The sequence below is a fragment of the Callorhinus ursinus genome, unplaced genomic scaffold (assembly GCF_003265705.2).
Source record: "Callorhinus ursinus isolate GAN/ISIS: 27379988/994484 unplaced genomic scaffold, GSC_fseal_2.0 scaffold40, whole genome shotgun sequence".
Lineage (NCBI taxonomy): Eukaryota > Metazoa > Chordata > Mammalia > Carnivora > Otariidae > Callorhinus > Callorhinus ursinus.
Window position 1 is genome coordinate 386,403 of NW_027397102.1, and position 21,559 is coordinate 407,961.

Below are 21,559 nucleotides of genomic sequence, written 5' to 3' on the forward strand. Positions count from 1 at the left end.
TGATGAACATAGACTCAAAAATCCTCAAAAAATTACTAGCAAACTGAATCCAAAAATACATTTTAAAAAATACACCATGATCAAATGGACTTTCTCCCAGAGATGCAAAGGTGGTTCAATATTTGCAAAACAATCAACATGATACAAAACATCAATAATGAAAAATAAAAACCATATGATCCTTTCAATGGCTGCAGAAAAGCATTTGACAAAGTACAACAGCCATTCATGATAAAATCCTTCAACAAAGAAGGTCTGGAGGGAACATACCTCAACATATTAAGGATCTTATATGGAAAACCCACAGCCAATATCATACTCAATGGGGAAAAACTAAGAGATTTCCCCTTAAGGTCAGGAACCAGAAAAGTATGTCCACTCTCACCACCGATATTCAACATAGTATTTGAAGTCCTCGACACATCTCTTAGACAACAAAAAGAAATAAAAGGCATCCAAACTGGTAAGGAAGGAGTAAAACCCTCACTATTTGAAGATGATATCATATTCTATATAGAAAACTATAAAGATTCCACCAAAACACTACTAAAACTGATAAATGAATTAAGTAAAGTTGCAGCATACAAAATCAATGTACAGAAATCTGTTGCATTCCTATACAATATTAATGAAGCAGCAGAAAGTGAAATTAATAAAACATCCCATTTAAAATTGCACCAAAACAATAAAATACCTAATAATAAGCTTAACCAAAGAGGTGAAAGACCTGTTGTCTGAAAATCATAAAACATTGATGAAAGAAATTCAAGATGATGTAGAGAAATAGAAAGATATTCCATGATCATGGGTCAGAAGAACAAATATTAAGACATCTACACTACCCAAAGCAATCTACTGATTTACTGCAATTCCTATCAACATACCACCAGCATTTTTCACAGAGCTAGAACAATCCTAAAATATGTATAGAGCCAGAAAAGACCCTGAATATCCAAAACAATCTTGAAAAAGAAAACAAAAACTGGAGGTATCACAATTCCAGACTTCAGGTTATATTACAAAGCTGTAATGATCAAGACAGTATGGTACTGGCATAAAAATAGACACAGGGATCAACAGAACAGAATAGAAAACCCAGAAATGAACCCACAACTATATGGTCAACTAATCTTCAACAAAGCAGGAAAGAATATCTAATGGGAAAAAGACATTCTTTTCAACGAATGGTTTTGGGAAGACTGGACAGCAACATGCAAAAGAATGAAACTGGAACGCTTTCTTTCACCATACACAAAAATAAACTCAAAATGAATTAAAACCTAAATGTGAGGCCTCAAACCATAAAAATTCTAGAATAGAGCACAGGCAGTAATTTCTCAGACATGGATCATAGCAACACCTTTCTAGATATGTCTCCTGATCCAAGGGAAATAAAAGCAAAAATAAACTATTGGGACTACATCAAAATAAAAGGCTTTAACACAGCAAAGGAGACAATTAGCAAAACTAAATGGCAACCTATTGAATGGGAGAAGATATCTGCAAATGACACATCCAATAAATGGTTAGTATCCAAAATATATAAAGAACTGATATAACTAAACACCCAAAAACCAAATAATCCAACTAAGAAATAGGCAGAAAACATGAACAGACATTTCTCCAAAGGAGACATACAGATGGCCAATAGACACATGAAAAGATGCTCAATATCGCTCATTATCAGGGAAATGCAAATGAAAACCACAATGAGATAGTACCTCACATCTGTCAGAATGGCAAAAATCAAAAACACAAGAAACAACAAGTGTTGGCAAGCATGTAGAAAAAAAGGAACCCTCTTGCACTGGTGGTGGGAAGGCAAATTGGTGCAGCCACTCTGGAAAACAGTATGGAGGTTTCACAAAAAGTTAAAAACAAAACTACTCTAGCATCTAGCAATCACACTACTAGGTATTTACCCCCCAAAATACAAAAAGTTAACTCAAATGGATACATGCACCCCTATGTGTATAGCAGCATTATTTACAATAGCCAAATTATGGAAGCATCCCAAGTGTCCATCCACTGATGAATGGGTAAAGAAGATGTGGTATATGTATACAATGGAATATTATTCAGCCATAAAAATGAATGAAATCTTGCCATTTGCAATAACATGTATGGAGCTAGAGAGTATAATGCTAAGCAAAATAAGTCAGTCAGAGAAAGACAAATAACATATGACCTCACTCAATGTGGAATTTAAAAAGCAAAACAAATGAGCAAAAGAAAAAAAGAGAAAGAGAAGACAAACCAAGAAACAGACTTTTAACTATAGAGAACAAACTGATGGTTACCAGAGGGAAGATGTGTGGGTGGATGGCTTAAATAGGTGATGGGGATTAAGGACTACAGTTGCTGTGATGAGCACACAGTGATGTATGGAATTGTTGAATCACTACATTGTACACCTGAAACTAATATAATACTGTACATTAAATATACTAGAATTAAAATTAAAAATGGAGAAAAAAATTTAATAATTTTATATTAATAAATAATTTCAGTAAAGTTGCAGGATACAAAATCAATGTACAAAAATCAGCTATTTTTCTATATACACTGACAACAAACTATCTGAAAAAGAAGTGAAGGAAATAATCCCATTTACTATAGCATCTGAAACAACAAAATATTTAGGAATAAATGTAGCCAAGGAGGTGAAAAATTGGCATACTGAAAAGTATAAAACACTGGTGAAAGAAATTGAAGACACAAGTAAATGGAAATATATCCTGTGTTCCTGGTTTGGAAAAATTAAGTTTATTCATATATCTACAATACACAAAGTGATAATACAGATTCAGTGCACTCCCTACCAAAATCTCAATGACATTTTTCATAAAAATGAAAAAAAATCCTAAAATTTATATGGAACCACAATAGACCCTGAATAGCCAGAGCAATCTTGAACAAGAGGAACAAAGTTTCAGCCATTACACTGCTGATTTCAAAATATACTAGATAGCTGTAGTAATCAAAACAGTATGGTACTGGCAAAAAAAAAAAAATCCCAGACATATAGAGTAATGAAACAGAAAAGAGAGCCCAAAAATGAATTCATGGATTTACGGTCATCTGATCTTCAACACAGTTGCCAAGAACATGGAAACCATATTCTCTTCAATAAATGGTGTTGTGAAGCTGGATAACCGCATGAAAAAGAAAAAATTAGACCTTTTTCTCATGTCATATACAAAAATCTACTGAAAATGGATTAAAGCTCAAATGTAAGATCCAAAACTATAAAACTCCTAGAAGAAAACAGGAAAAAAAAAAACTTGACGTTGATCTGGGCAATGATTTTTCGGATTTGGCCCCAGAAGCACAGTCAAAAAAAAAAAAAAATAGACAAGCAGGGTTGCATCAAACTAAAAACCTCTGCACAACCTGGAAATAATAACAAAATAGAGATAACATTTGGAATGGGAGAAATATTTGCAAATCATACATCTGATAAGGGGTTAATATCTAAAATATATAAGAAACTTAACTATTCCATAGCCAAAAATAACATAAAATAAAATAAATAACCCAAATAAAAATGGGTCAAGTGTTCATATTACCCAAATCAATCTACAGTTTCAGTGGAACACCTACCAAAATACCAATTGCATTTTTTTTCACAGAACTAGAACAACTATTCCTAAAATTTGCCTGTAACTGCAAAAGACCTCGAATAGCCAAAGAAATCTTGAGAAAGAACAAAACTGGATATATCACAATCCCAGATTTCAAGATATACTACAAAGTTACAGTAATCAAAACAGAATGGTACTGGCACAAAAATGAACATATAGATCAAAGGAACGGGATAGAGAGCCCAGAAGTAAACACCCATATGGTCAATTAATATGTGACAAAGGAGGCAAGAATATACAATGGGAAAAAAACAGTCTCTCTAATAAATGGTATTGTGAAAACTGGATAGCTACATGCAGAAGAATGAAACTGGAACACTTTCTTATGCCATATACAAAAATAAACTCAAAATGGATTAAAGACCTAAGTGTGAGACCTGAAACCATAAAACTCCCAAAAGAAAATATAGGCTGTAATCTCGGACATCAGCCTTAGCAACATATTTATGGATATGTCTCCACAGGCAAGGGAAATGAAAGTAAAATTAAACTATTGGGACTACACCAAAACAAAAAACCTTCACACAACAAGCAAAACCATCCACAAAAAAGAAAATAAAAGGCAACCTACTGAAAGGGAGAAGATACTTGCAAATGATATATCCTATAAGGGGTAATATCCAAACATATACAGAATTTATACAACTCAACACCAAAAAAAAAAAAAACAAACAAGAAATTTGATTTAAAAATGTGCAGAGGACCTGAATAGACATTAAAAAAAAAAGACATACAGATGGCCAACAGACACATTAAAAGATGGTCAACATCACTTATCATCAGGGAAATGCAAATCAAAACCACAATGACATATCACTTCACACCTTTTAGGATGGCTATTATTAAAATGACAAATAAGTTGGTGAGGATATGGAGAAAAGGGAACATTTATGCACTGTTGGTGGGAATGCGAATTCAAGCAACCACTGTGGAAAGCTGCAAAAAGGGTTCCTCAAAAAAATAAAAAATAGAAATACCATATGATCCAGCAATTCCACTCCTGGGTATTTTTCCAAAGAAAATCTGAAGAGATATAGTCACCCCTATGTTCATTGCAGCATTATTTATGATAATCAAGATATGGAAGAAACCCAAGTGTCCACTGATAGATGAATGGATAAAAAAGATTTGGCATACATACACACACACACACCAAATAATGGAATAATAATAAGCTATAAAAAAGAATGAAATCTTGCCATTTGCAGTAACATGGATGGGCCCCGAGTGTATTATTTTAAGTGAAATAAGATAGAGAAAGAGAAATACCATATGATTTCACTTACATGTGGAAGGAATCTAAAAAACAAAATAAATGAACAAACAGAGTCTTAAATACAGAGAACAAATTTGTGGTTGCCAGAAGGGTAGTGGGTGGGGTGATGGGCAAAATAGATGAAGGGGATTAGGAGGTACAAACTTCCAGTTATAAAATAAGTCATGGAATTGGAAAGGACAGCATAGGGAATATAATCAGTAATACTGTAATAATGTTGTTTGATGACAGACGGTGACTACCCTTTCTTGGTGAGTAATGTATAGATGTGTCAGATCAATACATTATACACTGGAAACTCATATAACACTGTATGTTAATTATACTTCAATAATAGATTTAAAAATTGGGAAGCATGGGTAAAATAAAGGGGATTAAGAGTACACTTATCTTGGGGCGCCTGGGTGGCTCAGTCGTTAAGCGTCTGCCTTCGGCTCAGGTCATGATCCCCGCGTCCTGGGATCGAGCCCCACATCGGGCTCCCTGCTCGGCGGGAAGCCTGCTTCTCTCTCTCCCAATCCCCCTGCTTGTGTTCCCTCTCTCGCTGTGTCTCTCTCTGTCAAATAAATAAATAAAATCTTTAAAAAAAAAAAAGAGTACACTTATCTTACTGAGCACTGAGATATGTATAGAATTGTGGAATCATATGCATACCTAAAATTAATATAACACTGTGTGTTAATTATACTTGAATAAAAATTTTAAAAAACATATATACCATATAAACTGTAACCCAAAGAGAGTGAAGGTGGCTATAATAATAACAGAAAATAAGTCAAACATGTTGCACGAGACAAAAAGGACATAATATATTGCCAGTATTCAATTTGTCAAGAAGATATAACAATTAAAAACATATACACCAAATATCAGGGCTCAAAATATATGAGGCAAACACTGACAGAATTGAAAGAAGAAATACACAGCCCTTCAATAATAGTTGGAGATTTTAATACCCCACATTCAGAATGCAGAGAATAATCAGACATTGTATAAATAAGAAGACAGAAGTCTTGAACCACACAATACATCTACTAGACCTGGCATATACATAACAGTCCATGAAACAACAGCAGAACACACATTCTTCTCATGTGCACATGGAACATCTTCCAGGATAGATGACTTGTAAGTCTACAAAACAATATTAACACATTTAAGAAGACTGAAATCATGCAAAATATTATTCTGGTCACAAAGGGATGATACTAGAAATCAATATTAAAAAAAAAACCAGAAAATTCTCTAATATATGGAAATTAAACAACACTCAAAAAAGCACAAGGAAAATTTCAAAAATATTTTGAGAGTATCAAAACAAAACATATAAAACAAACTTAGAGGATTCAGTGAAAGCAGTGCTAAGATGGAAGTTAATAGATGTAAGTGCTTATATTAAAAAAGAAGAAAGATCTTAAATCAACAATTCAAATTTACATGTTAAGTAACTAGGAAAAAAAGAAAAACAACCCAAATCTAGCAGAATAAAGAAAATGATAAAAAGTGAAGTAGAGACAAGTGAAATAGATGAGAGGAAAAAAAACAAGTAAATCAACAAAACCAAAAATTGGTTCTTTGAGAAGATCAACAAATTTGACAAACCTTTACCTATGTTGACTAAGTAAGAAGAGAAAAAAATTAAAATTGTTAAATCAGCAATGAAGTGAAACCTTACTACTGATTTTTCAGAAATAGAAAGATTGTAGAAGAGTACTATGAAAAGTTGTCTACCAAGAAACTGGATAACCTAGATGAAATGGACAAATTTTTAGAAACACACAATCTACCAACACTGATTCATGAAGAAATAGAAAATCTGAATAGACCTATAACTAGTATGGAGATGGAATCAGTAATCAAAAACCTCTCAAGAAAGAAAACCCCTGCATCATATGGCTTCCTTGAGTAAACCTACATCAAACATTTAAAGAATTAACATTAAACCTTCTCAAACTCTTATAAAACATTGAGGAAGAGCAAAGACTTCCTACCTCATTCTATAAGGGTAGCATTATCATGAGAACAAAGGTAGACAAAAACATTAAAAGAAAGGAACTAGAGATCGATAATCCCTATAAATATTGATACAAAAATCTTCTACAAAATACTAGCAAACCTCATTTAACAACATGTTAACATGATCATAAGTTATGATCAAATACAAGCATGGTTCAGCATACAGAAGTCAATCAATGTTTTATCCTACATTAACAGAATGAAAATATACACATGATCATCTCAACTGATGCAGGAACATCATGTGACAAAATCTATCATTATTTCATGATATAAAATTATCAACAAACTAAGAATGAAAGGAAATTATCTCAAGATAATAAGGCCATATATGAAAAACCCACAGATAACATCATACTTGGTGAAATTGAAAGCTTTGCCTTTGTCAAAAATTAGTTGACCATATATGCATATATTCCTGGATTTATTTCTTAGCTCTCCTTTCTGTTTCATTAGGTTGTGTGTCTGTTTTTATGCCAGTACTATATTATTTTGATTACCACAGATCTGTGATTACATATAATATCTACATATATTACATATTAAATATACATTTATATATAATATATAATTATATATTATTTTATATTAAATATTTTATATGTACTCACAAATCTATGGTAATCAAACTAAGAATGAAAAGATTATATATATATATACATAAGTTCTGTATATATATTATATATACATACATACATTTTATACATACATATATATATGGTATAACAATCATGGACAATACTATGGAAATTCCTCAAAAAAAAATCTAAAAATAAAACTACCATATGACCCAGCAATCTATCTTCTGGATATATACCCCCCCAAAATGAAAGCAGTACTTTCACAATAGCATCAAAAACAATAAAATATTTAGGAATAAATTTAACCAAGAAAATAAAAAATCTGTACAATGAAAACTACAAGACTTTGCTGAAAGAAATCAAAGAAAACACACAGAAATGGAAGGACATCCTGTGTTCATGGATTGGAAGAATTAATATTATTAAAACGTCCATGTTACCCACAGCCATCTATAAATCCAAAACAATCTCTATCAAAATCCCAATGGCATTTTTCACAGAGATAGAACAAACAATCCTAAAATTTGTGGAACTATAGAAGACCCAAAGTAGCCAAAGGAATAATGAGAAAGAAGAAAACTGGAGGCATCACACTTCCTGATTTCAAACTATATTACAAAGCTACAGTAATTAAAACATATGGTACTGGCATAAAAATAGACACATAGATCAGTAGAATAGAATAAAGAGACCAGAATTAAACCCCCACATGCATGGTAAACTAATATTTAATAAGGGAGCCAAGAATATCCAATGTGGAAAACACAGTGTCTTCAAAAAATGGTGCTGGGAAAATTGGATAACCACATACAGAAACATGAAATTGGAACCCTATCTTACACCACTCAGAAAAATTGGCTTGGAATGGATTAAAAACTTAAACATAAACTTAAAACCATAAAATTTCTAGATAACATAGGGAAGAATCTCCTTGATATTGGTCTTGGCAATGTTTTTTTTTTTTTGATATGACACCAAAAGCACAGGCAATAAAAGAAAAATAAACAAGTAAGACTAGATCAAACTTAAAAGTTTCTGCATTGCAAAAGAATAATCAACAAGATGAAAAGGCAACCTACAGATGGAAGAAAATATTTGCCAATTATGTTTCAAAAAGTAAGCTATCAAAAAGTAAATTATGTATCAAATTATGCAAACATCCAAAATTTTTCAAGAACTCATACAACTTAATAAAAAATAAAATTCTAACTGAAGAATGGGTAGAGAAACTACACAGATTTTTTTTTCCAAATAAGACATCCAAAAGGTCAACAGGTACATGAAAAAGTACTCAACATCACTAATCAACGGGAAAATACAAATCAAAACCACAGTGAGGTATTACCTTACACCTGTCAGAATACTGGTCATCAAGAAGGCTAGAATTAACAAGTATTGGTGAGGAAGTGGAGAAAAGGGAACCTTGTACAGTTGGTGGGATTATAAAATTTGTTCAGCCACTATAGAGAATAGTATGGTAATTCCTCAAAAAAATTAAAAATAGAAATAGCATATGATCCAGTAATCCCACTTCTGGGTATACATCAAAAGGAAATGAAAACAGGTTATTGAATAAATATATGTAGTTTACTATAGTATTATTCAAAATAGCCAAGATATGAAAACATGTGTCCATCAATGGATAAGTGGATTAAGAAGATGTGCTGTATACACAATGGAATACTATTCAACCAGGAGAAAAAAGGAAATTCTGCCATTTGCTAAAACAGAGATGGACCTTGAAGACATTATGCTATGTGAGATAAGTCAGACAGAGAAAAACAAATACTGTATGGTATCTCTTATACATGAAATCTTTAAAAAAAACTGAACTTGAAAACACAGAGAGTGGATTGATGGTTATGAGGGGCTGGGAGTGGGGAAATGGGAGAAATATTGCTTAAGGGTACATACTTGCAACTGGTAAATAAGACCTGGAGATCTAATACACAGACTGTGACTGTGTATTAGATCTAACACACAGTACAGTGACAAAACTGTATTATAAACATTGAAATTTCTAAGAGACTAGATTTTAATTTTTCCCACCACTAGAAGAAATAATAGTTATGTGGCATGATAAAGGTATTACCTAATGCTACAGTGGCAATCTTATTGATATATAAATTTATCAAGTCAATATGTTGTACACCTTAAACTTACACCATGTTATATGTCAATTATATCTTAATAAAAGATTTTTTAGTAAAATAAAGGAACAGAAAAAGCATGATGCCAACAACAACAATAAGAGAGCTGGAGTGTCCATATTAATATAAGAATATAAACCAACATTATTACTTGAGCTAGAGGGATATTTCATAATGATTAAGGATTAATTCATCAGGAAAATATAATTACTGTAAACATATCTGTACCTAAGAAAGGAGCCCCATACTACATGAAGCAAAAATTAACAAAAATGAATAAAAAATGGAAAATTCAACAATAATAGTTGAAGACTTCAGTGATCCATTCTAAGTAATGGACAGCAAAATGAGACAGAATATCAAAAAGGATATAGAAGACATAAATAGAACTATAAGGTAGATGTAACTGATATTTTTAGAATAATCCAACCAATAACAACAGAATATAAATTTTTCTCAAATGTACATAAAACTTTCTCAAAATAAATGATATGGTAAAGCAACAAAACAAGTCTTTGGAAATTTAAAAGGATTTATATCATACAATTTATGTCCTTGAACCACACTGGAATTAAAATTAGAAATCAACAACAGAAGAAAATTTCATTCAAATTGAAATTGAATTTTTTAATTGAAAATTAATTTAAATTTTGGAAATCCTTAAAAAAGGAACAGACAGAGATGGGGGGAGGGAGAAAGAGAAGCAAAAAGAAGAGAAGGAGAAGTAGAAGAAGGAGATAAAAGGGAGGGAGGGAGAAGATCCAGATTAGAAAGAAACAGATAAAACTGTGTTCATTCACAGATTACATAAATTTATATGTAGAAAACCCTAAGAATTTTACAGACACAGGCACAGACACACACAGACCCAGAGTCCTGGGTCTCTGCTCAGCAGAGAGTCTGCTTCTCCCTCCCCCTGCTCTTGTGCTCTCGCTTGCTTGCTCCCTCTCCCTCTCAAATAAATAAATAAAATCTTAAAAAAAAAGATAACAGGAGGAATCCTTGTGGTGATGTAACTGTTCTTTATCTTGTCTATGGTGGTAGTCGTATGAACCTATGCCTGTGGTAAAATTTCATAGAACTAAATTCACACACACACACACACACACACACACAAACACACAAATGAATACATGTATGACTGTGGAACTCTGAGTAAGATGGGCAGATTGTATCATGTCAATTTTGTGGTTGTGATAGTGTACTATAGTTACACAAGATGTTATCATTGGGAAATACTGAGTAAAGTGTAAACAGGACCTGCCTGTACTAGCTCTTATAATTATATGTGAATCTCTAATTATCTTGAAAAAAAAGCTTAATAAATGGGGCAAAAGATTTGAATAGACATTTCATCAAAGAAGGTATATAAATGAAAAACAAGCACATGAAAAGATGTTCAACATCATTAGTCATTAGAGAAATATAAAATAAACCTACAATGTGATACACTTCATTCCCACGAGAATAGCTCTATCCAAAAAGAAAATAACAGATGTTGGAGAGAATGTGGAGAAAATGGAACTCTCATACATTGCTACTGGGAATGCAAACTGATTGATCCACCTTGAAAAATAGTTTGGCAGTTATCTTAAAATCAACACTCTTACCATATGACCCAGTAATTCCACTCATAGGTATCCACCCTTGAGAAATTAAAACCTATGTTCACACAAGGACATGTATGTGAATTTTCATAGCAGTATTTTCATAATATCCAAAATCCCAAATATCATCAATTGGTGAATGGATAAACAAAATGTGATATATCTTTACAATGTCATACTATTTATCAATTAAAAGGAATGAAGTACTTATACAAGACACAACATGGATAAACCTCAAAAATATTATCCTAAGCAAAAGAAACTAGATACAAAAGACCACACATTGTATGATCCAATTTATTTGAAATGTCCAGAAAAGAAATCTACAGAGACAGAAAGTAGATTAATTATTGCCTGGGGCTAAGGGTCAAAATGGGGAATGATTGAAAATGAGATAGTGATTTCTTTTGGGTGTGACAGAAATGTTCTAAAGTTAGTTTGTAGTAATAGGTGCACAATTCTGTAAATTTACTGAAATCACTGAATTTTACACTTAGAGAGAGAGAGAGGAAAGGAAGGAAGGGAGGGAGGGAGGGAGGGAGGGAGGGAGGGAGGGAGGATTCTTTTAAAAGTTATATTTCTTTTCAGCTGTTCTAAGATTGAACAGATGGTTAAACCTGCGACCCCTTGCCTCAGGTCCCCATCCATTAGACAGGGTAATTACCCCCATGCCCTGCTTAGCTCATCAGACAGAAAGTTATATGGCCTGTTTTCTTCTCCACCCACTCCTAGCCTTAGTATTCTTGATGGTTGCTAAACTTTCATTTAAAAATCACGGCTCAGTCGTTAAGCGTCTGCCTTCAGCTCAGGTCATGATCCCAGGGTCCTGGGATCGAGCCCCGCATCAGGCTCCCTGCTCAGAGGGAAGCCTGCTTCTCCCTCTCCTACTCCCCCTGCTTGTGTTCCCTCTCGCTGTGTCTCTCTGTCAAATAAATAAATAAAATCTTTAAAAAAAATAAATATCATGTCACTCCTTGTGTTTACTGACAAAAGGTATTTTTCTTGGCTTGCCCAACTCCAAATTCTCCTATGGATCAGCAAAAAAAAAATTACTTTTGGAATTATATATGCATTTTCAGCACAGTGTATATGCAAGAAAGCAGACCATACTTGTGAGTTTCTCCAAGCAATAGCATTGCTTTGTTCTTTTTTTGACATCTGACTAAATATCAGAGACCACTCTCCATTTTGGCAGTATAATTTGCCCCTCCCTCTCCTCCTCACCCATCCTCCACAGCCATCATTTCTCCACTTTTACCATAGTTCCAGTATCTCACTTGCACTTACCACAAAGTTCGCCCTTTATATTCCTTTCCCTTTATCTCCTTCAAATATCCCTTCTTAGCCTAATCCTGACTGGTGAAAAGGAGAAACTCGCATTTAAGTTGTAATCAGCAAAATACTTCCCTCTAGTCAGTGACTTAATGGACTTTTAAGGATAATATAACATGTTTGGAAAATTTTTAGTATTGCCTGACTTTTTTGCTTTTTGAAAGGGAAGAACTAGTGTGAAATATTGATTTGATCTTAAGTCTAAAGTATTTCACTCCCATGAATGACATATGACATGTTTTTATTAATATCCAAGAAAAGCAGCTACATTGTATCTGTCTTATCAGAAGGCTCTTGTAAAATATTTTTAGACTAGTAAAGTTCTCTATACTATAAAAACTAAATTTTGTTGCTTATTGCTAGTGTTGCAACATATTTCTTATTAACATATAATGTATTATTTGTTTCACAGGTACAGATCTGTGACTCATCAGTCTTACACAATTCACAGTGCTGACCATAGCACTATTTTTAAAGTTTCTAAATAAATAAGGTATTGAGTACAAAACATTTTTTCACCTTAATAACACAAACTTACTGATAATAATAATGGTTTGAACAGTGTCACTTACAAAACTAATTTCTTCTTCCCTCATGCATCCTAAATGCTTTGTTTATATCGCTATACTGCTAGCATAATACTCATATTAAATTACAGTACAGTTTATGGGGTGCCTGGGTGGCTCAGTCGGTTAAGGGACTGACTCTTGGTTTCGGCTCAGGTCATGATCTCATGGGTCATGGGATCCAGCCCCATGTCCGGCTTCATACTTAACTTGGAGTCTGCTTGAAGATTCTTTCCCTCTGCCCCTCCCCCTGCTCTCTCTCTCTCTCTCTCTCTAATAAATGAATAAATCTTTAGAAAAATAAAGCGCAGTTATATCTGTTTCCTCAGTCTCACCATCGAATTGGGATGGAGCTGTAGTGTAGCATAAAGAGCAGTGAAGCTGATATTAAAATACCTGGATTACAGGATTTGTTTTATTAATTAGCAGCTACATGACTTTACTGTCTTAATGATCCCTGAATTATGACAAGGATTTTTGTGCTGCTGCTAAGTATTAGTTTGACACATGGATTGGAAACTCAAAATATGTGATCTCTACAACATTTTAGTTGGTGTGAAGAAGAGAGGAAAAAATATTTGAAATGGCAATTTTGAAAAAATCTTACCACAGACCTTAATAAATTACTTAAACTTCCTGAGATTCAGTTTTGCCAGCTATAAAATAGATATGATAATACTTACCTCACAGGATTGTTTAAGGGTTAACTGAGATACTGTACATGAAAGAGACTAGATCAGTGTCTGGAAGATGGATGATATTAATTAATCATTCCTTAGGTTGGAATACTCCCTCCACCCCCTCCATGCCCTTCTCCCCTGTAAACAAACAAACAAACAAACAAAACCTCCAAACTTCAAACATCTTTCAAGAAACAGCCCAAAGGAATCACTCTACAAAACCTTTCCAAACAACTTCAGTCAGTGTAGCCCTTTGGGTAAGAGTACCGGGCTTTTGAAATCAGAAGAGATTTCCAAGTTTAAAACCAGGTCTGCCGTTTAGTAACTCCATGACCTTGGTTGGGCACGTTACTTATCTTCCGTGCATCTAGGTCTCCCATCTGTAAAGCGAGATCATTCTGGTACATATCCCATGCAGTTGTGAAGTATTAAATGGGATATACACAAAGAGTGCTTAGCACAGTCCCAGACACTGTCTTTTATTAAGTATTACAGTAGGAGAAGTAGTAATAGAAAGTTTCCTCTTCAGTAAAATGTTAATAAAAATGCCTCCCAGGGTGGCAAAATTCTGATGCAAAAGTCTTTTAAACTGTAATGCTGAACAAACAAATGCAAGGGATTGGTATATACCTTTAGATATCTGGGGCAAAGTTCTAACCTCATGTTATAGAATATGCATTCCCCGCACTGCGTGTGGGTGTGTGGTTAATAATACCCACGACTAATTAATAGGAAATAAAGCCAGAAGATATGTCCCCTGGCCCCAAGCAGCTCAAGCCCAAAGAGCAGTATTAAACACAGAACCCGCAGACCGGGCCTCGATAATTCCCTGGAGTTCACCTCCAACGCCCCCCTTCCTTTTGTACCGCGCAAGCGTAGACTGATTTTGCTCCTCTCTCCCTCGTGCCCCCGCCTCCAACCCCCCCTCCCCCGTCTGCCCCAACACGCAGGCGCATCTCTTCAAATCCTGTCCCTACCCCGGTCCTCTTTCTCTTCATTTCGTTCCCCCTCCTCTTCCAGCACCTCGGCAGGTTCAAACTCTTCTCCGTGAGGGTGGCGGCGATTGAGAGGTCACGTGATGAGCATCCTGCTGCCCAACATGGCGGAGTTCGACACCATCTCGGAACTGGAGGAGGAGGAAGAAGAAGCGGCAACGTCGTCGTCGTCGCCGTCGTCGTCGTCGGTATCGGGGCCCGACGACGACGAGGAAGATGAGGAGGACGAGGAAGAAGAGGAGGATGAGGAAGAAGAAGAAGAGGAGGAGGAAGAGACGCCACCCCCGCCTCGGGTAGTGAGTGAGGAGCATCTGCGGAGATATGCCCCCGATCCTGTATTGGTGCGGGGCGCCGGCCACATCACTGTGTAAGCAAGAGGGGGCCATGGGGTTTGAAAACGCTGAGATTTGTCGACAGAGGAATGAGAAGGTGGTCGAGGGGCCTGTGGGGTGGGGGAGGGCTGACTGAGGCATGCAGTTAGAAAAGGACACCTGGTCTAAACTGAGAAACCGAGGGAGATAGGTGTAAAGGAAGTGAGGAGAATGCAAATGTGATGCACCAACATCAGGTAAAGAGTGCGTATAGGACAGGGAGGTTAGAGGTTTGAGAGCAAGAGGGAGTGGAGTAGAGGTGAGTCTCCTTGCTCCTGTGTATGCTTTAAACTGCAGGATGTACCAGAGGATTCTTTGCTGCTAAGATTGGTGTGTAGTGGAACACGGTGACTGCTGTGACATGTGACAAGATCTAGGCTTGGATTCTTCAAAACAGAAACATGATATGTTTTGTGAATAATATAGAATATCCACCCACCCACATATTCATTCATCCATTCTTCTTATCTAATGCTTATGTGAATGAATATAATAATCCTTTCCATGTCTTGATAACTCATTCTGACATTCATTAAATATCACACAATTAGAAGTTCAGATTAAGAGGCAGTTGTGAAAAGTAAGGGAGCAATAGATTGAGAGTGAGGGCTCTTGGAAGTTGGTCCCAGCTTTGCTTCTTACTGGCCCTGTGACCTTGCTCAGGTTACTTCCTATTTCTGGGCCTTAATTTCTCCATCTGTAAAAATGAGGGGTGTGGGGTAGATGGTTTCCAAAGCCTTTCAGCTCTGAGATAAGTTCAGATACCTGTAGGAGATTTTGTATGCCCAAACATTAAATATGCAGACCTGAAATCCTTATGGAAATTATTCCCCCAGGAGCTGAGGTTGATTTTTTTTTGAAAACCTACGCAGAGTGACTTTTTTAAAAAATTGAAATCTTGGATCATATTTGAGAAAATAAAAGGAGAAGAGACCTCATAGCATAGTAGTTGCAAAGCAAAAGAAAATTTTAATGGCTCTCTGGGCTTTGAAGAGTGCCTTTTCTTTTTTATGTGCTTGGGCTGTAAATGCTTGGAAGTTTGAGTGTGTGTCGTGTTCATGCTCTTAACTATGCTGTCTTTTCCTGCATTTTCATATCACTGCCTCTAATTTTGATAATAGCTCACCTAGTCCCTTTGACTTTCAATTGAGTTCAAATTATCAGAAATCATGTATTAGAATACGCAACACCTCCCCACATCATGTTAGCTTTTAATTTTAACATGTTAAATATTTTGATTGTAATATACTTTTGTGATCTTTGCATAAAATATATTAAGGAAGATTTTGAAATTGTGGAAGAGTTTGGGAAGATTTTTAGACCTGCTTTTTGGTTAGGCAATTATTTTAATAGTTTTTCTTGGTCCAAGAATTTTGCAGATAGCCTACAATGATCAGATGCCAGCTTACTGCGCTGTTTTACTTTTATTCCTTTCATCAGTAGGGCGACAATTTATTACTCAAACTAATTATGATTCTGGCACCAAAGGTTACTTTCATGCAGATTATTTCACACGACTGAACAGAAAAAGGTTTTTTATTCCAGTCTATAACTTTATATTCCCAACATTCCTCCCCCTTCTTATTTTCTAACATTCAGAAAACAGAGGAGGAGCAAGGAAACAGAATTTAAGTTACCAGAAACTTATTTGTGGTTCCATTCTACTCTTCACACAATCATGGTGAAGTACTTATCAACCTATTTTCAATTAAAAGCAAAGCACTCACACTTGCCATATCCAGGGCCTTGTGATAGGTATAATGTCCCTCCCAGCTTAAAAATTCTGGAATTAGGAGTGTGAAGTAGTGGTGCTGGAAGTAACTGTTGGTATTAATTGAAGCCAAAACCCGAAAAGCAGCAAACCAGTACTTGAACCACTAACCAATGTATATTGTTTGGAAAAATTATTTAGTTGTATTGTACACATTCTCTCAACTGAAAAGCCCATTTGATCTTAAATGTCGGAGATCTGAAAAATAAATGTTTAGGAGAAAGTTTTACTGAATCTGAGAAACTGGCCTTTCTATGGTAGTGAAACTTTCCCCTCTATCAGGTAAAGTATGATCCTTATGAAACAGTTAATCCAATTCTGAAACATCTAAAATAATCAGCTCCTGTTAAATTTTTTTTGGGCATGTGAGTGTTAGAGTTGTCCTATCTGAATGAAATATTTCTTATTCTCTCCTACCTCTTATTTTTGCCATTCTCTGTGCAGTTGTCTATTCTATAGAGGACTTTGTTTCTTTTCAAAGTTTAAAATTTGAGAACCATTGCTTTGAACTCAGTATTTCTTAAGCCATCATTTTTCCTCCCCACATTGGCTGTGCATTCCAGTTGCCTCATTTCTGATCGTGATCCCACCACTCTAATCTTCTGGGGTAGTATTTCAAATCCTTGAGTCATTTTAACTCTTCCTTTTCCTTGACTTGTCTAGTGCCACTCTGTCCCAGAATTATGTCCTCATATATTTGAAGTGTCTATTGGATTTTTCATTTTCTCCATTTCTACTGGCACCACTCTAGTTTAGGTTGCCATCAACTCCTGCTTGGACTATTGCAACAGTCTGCCACCTCTCTCCACTCCAATACATTCTGCATGCTTGTGCCAAACTAATTTTCTTAAAACACAGTTTAATCATGTAGCTTTCCTGCTGAAAAACCTGCACTAGATCTTAATTAGATCTGAATTCTTATGCTCTCTTCTTCCAGCCTCAGAGGTCAAGGAGTTCCTTCACTTGTCCAAAGCTTACCACTTCACTTGTGCCTTCTGTACCCTTCTCTTCCAGCCTCCTCCCAAATCTCACTCCATCAGGCAGCCGCATCTCTCTAATATTACCTCTCTCTGCAACAGCCTATAAACATATTCAGAGTTTCTCTCTTTCTTTAAAAACGAAATAAAACAAAGCTTTCCTAGGCCTATGTTCCCCTTTAGCTACTGTCTTGTCTTTCTTCCTTCCCTCTCCAGATTTCTTAAGAGTAGCTACATTCACCATATCTATTTCCTTTTCACCCCTCTGTAACCTGGATTCTGCCATCATGACCACAGCCTAAGGGGTGGGGAAGAACTAGCCTTGTTAAGATCACCATGACCCTCTTGTTGCTACATTAGTGGGCATTTTTCATTCCCTGTCTTTCTGGTCCTCTCTGCTGTATATGACACTTATAATGACTCCCTCTTTTTTGGAGGCTTCTATTCTAGGGGTCACAAACACACAAGCCTTCAGAGGTAATAGAGGTCACAGAAAATGGTGCACCATGAGTAATGATGGGGTCTTAGTTGAAATGGAAGGTGGTATATGTTTTGCCTAAAGGCATTCAAATTCTGATTTTGTAAAATCATTTTGCCAAACAAACCTAGGAATTCCTTGGTCACTTCACTCTCCTGGGTCTCCTTGTATTTTTCTGGCGATTCTTCAACTCTCTTATTCGTGGGCTTCTCTTACTCTCTTGACCCTTGAATACCAGTGGTCTCTGAGGTTTTGTTCTCAACCTGCTACTCTTCTCATTCCCTATTCTGCCTAGATGATTTCATCTAGATTCTCATGGTTTCAATTATCTGACATCTCCCAAATATTTATCTCTGTACCACATTTTGCTCAGAGTTTCACCTGGGCTTCCTCACCTGACAGCCCACCGTCATCCTAAATTCAGCATATTCAAAACAGAATTTATCCCCCCCTCACCCCCTTAAACCTCCATCCCAACCCCTCAAAAAAATCCCTCCTCTTTCTGTGTTTTCTGTCTCAGTTAAATATATCTCCGCCTATCTCATTGTTGATCTTTGGTTCCTCTTTCTCACTTATACTTATCAGCAAGTATTAATAATATATGACCTAAAAATTTCTTCTTTTCCTCCCTACCAGCACTTCCCTGATTCAGGCCCGTTTCACCACCCTAACCAATCATCTTGCCTTCATCCTTGTCACCTTCACATCCATTCCCCAGCTTGCTGCTAGATTGAGATGCCACTTTACTGCCTAAGACTATTCTGTGATTTTCCCTTAACCCACAGGATAGAATCTAAGCTCCATAACATGGTATATAGAACTGGACCCTGCCTGTCTATCAGCCTAATCTACTGACATTTCCCCTTATGGCTTATATTTTCCTGTTCATAGCATGCTGTTTCTTATCTCTTTGCCTCTGCTCAAGCTGGGACCTCCATCTAGAATTCCAGTATCCACTGCCCTTACCCTAGCTCTCCATATGTCACCACCTCCTGCAAGTCTCCTCTGCCCCCACTAAATTGTAAGCTGCAATTGCAGGAACAATTTTTAGTTCCCTCTGAATCGTCATGGCCTAGCACACTGCTTGCCATGAAGTAGACAATCAATAAAAGTGAGTTGAAGGAATATTGGTTCACTTTAGTAACACTCAATATTCCTACCATAATGTATGCTATATTTTAGGCCCTCAACAAATACTAGTTACTTGAATCATACTGTGGAGAGTACTTCTGATGAGCAAAGATCTATATGGGTACAGTAAAATTACCAGTCCCAGTGATGGGGATTATGGCATGGCCTTACCTCTGAAATCTTTGTTAAGGCATCAGAATACCCCTGTGTATTTGTATCATCTTAACATATTGGCTTTCTAGTTACTTTTTAAAAGATACTAATCTTTTAACATGGAATTAATTATAATTTGTTAAGAAGTAGAATGAGATAACCCCACTAATTGTAATTCTAATTCTAAGATGATGAAGATGAATGGATATTTGGGGATTTTTTTTTCCAAATTAAAAAAAATATATGGCAAAATTAACTCCACAGATTTGAGTTTATAGAAACAGACATAATGAAATGCCTCTTGGAAATATTAAGTGTTTTAGAAATACTATACATCTGAGTGATATAACTTAGTATCTACCACTTTTCTTCTTGATATTTCTAGGATAAGTATTTGGATCCAATGTATTGATATACAAGGATAATTGTATCTCGTGAGATCTTTTATTTATAGGCATTATCACACTCTTTATAGTACTTAAAACATACAAGGGCACCTGGGTGGCTCAGTCAGTTAAGCATCTGCTTTTGACTAAGGTCATGATCCTGGGGTCCTGGGATCAAGCCCCGCATCTGGCTCCTTGCTCAGCGGGGAGTCTGCTTCTCCCTCTCCTTCTGCCCCTTCACCCCCCTGCCCCTGCACACATTCTCTCTCTCTCTCTCAAATAAATAAATAAAATCTTTTAAAAAACCAACATATAGATATTTACCCTTGATAGTAGATCTGTATAGAAGTTAGTAGAGATGATAGGTTACCAATTCTTATAAAATTGTCTCACTAAAATTAATCTATAAGAGCTAAAGTTATTTCATTTAGAACTGAAAAAGATGGCCAAATTTGCCAAACTGCATTTCTCCAAAAACTTGGACAACAATTATTATACTTAGACTACAATTATTGATACTTCTCAAGTCAGTTAATGGAATGCCTTTTCTATAAACAGTTGTCTTTGAGGAATTAGTGATGCATTGTTAATATGTATTTGTATAAGGTAAATATTTTATAAGATTTTAGAATACTGAAGCTATGGTAACTTGCCATTTTACAGTGTGGCAAGACATGATTATTTTCATATAAAATATTAAAGAGATTTAACTATAATGTTTTTGAAAAGATCTTTGAATTTTATGGCATAGACTTTTCTTTTTCATGATATAGTAAATAAAGTTGAATGTATACACTTCAGAATTGTTACTACAAATACATAGTTTTCTAGTGAAATCATGGTTCTTGTTGGCAGAATTTTACTTGTTTGATCTGTTTTCTTAAACAACCTGAACACATAAAGTTTAATTTGTATAGGTTTTCAAAGGCTGGTGTGTAGCCATTTCCAAAAGGATTAAAAACAGTGAGGCGTGTGGGAGGGAGAGAGGAGGGAAGAGCAACTAAGAGGACCCATTCTTCTTTGCCTCAGTTTCCTTTACTCCAAAGAATCATCCAAGAAATTAAAAGTGTTAAGTATTGAAGACACTTGACAGGTAAAATACAGTCATTAGGAACCACCAGCTAGGACAGCTTCAAACACATAATAGGCTCTATATTTAATGAAGCTGATAAAATGGACAGTGTGAGAAGTTCCCAAGTGCCCATTTGTCTAATGCTGAAAACCCCTACATCTTGGCTAATGCCTATCACTAATCGGTAATGGGCAGATGATCTTGTCTAACCTCTGTGGACTCACAGTTCTTAATAGTTTGTTTATGAAACAGAGCTGAGGTGTTTATTCAGCAGCAGCCATTTCAGCATTTTCCTAGTAGCTATCAAGAGAAATGTTATGCCTAAGGTTATTTGAGTTAAGTATTCTTTTTAAGTGCTGAATCTCTAATGAAG

The 21,559-nt window shown here is 35.5% G+C and overlaps 1 protein-coding gene across 1 annotated transcript in view; it reads left to right on the forward strand.

Annotated features, from left to right (window-relative positions):
• Window positions 1-14,831: 14,831 nt before the first annotated feature.
• The window catches only part of CHIC1 (cysteine rich hydrophobic domain 1), a 66,184-nt gene continuing 59,456 nt past the window's right edge, over window positions 14,832-21,559 (forward strand). The window contains exon 1 of the mRNA XM_025885792.2: window positions 14,832-15,214. Coding sequence (XP_025741577.1) covers window positions 14,931-15,214 — 284 coding nt within the window. The 5' untranslated portion in view covers window positions 14,832-14,930. The remainder of the gene's footprint in view (window positions 15,215-21,559) is intronic.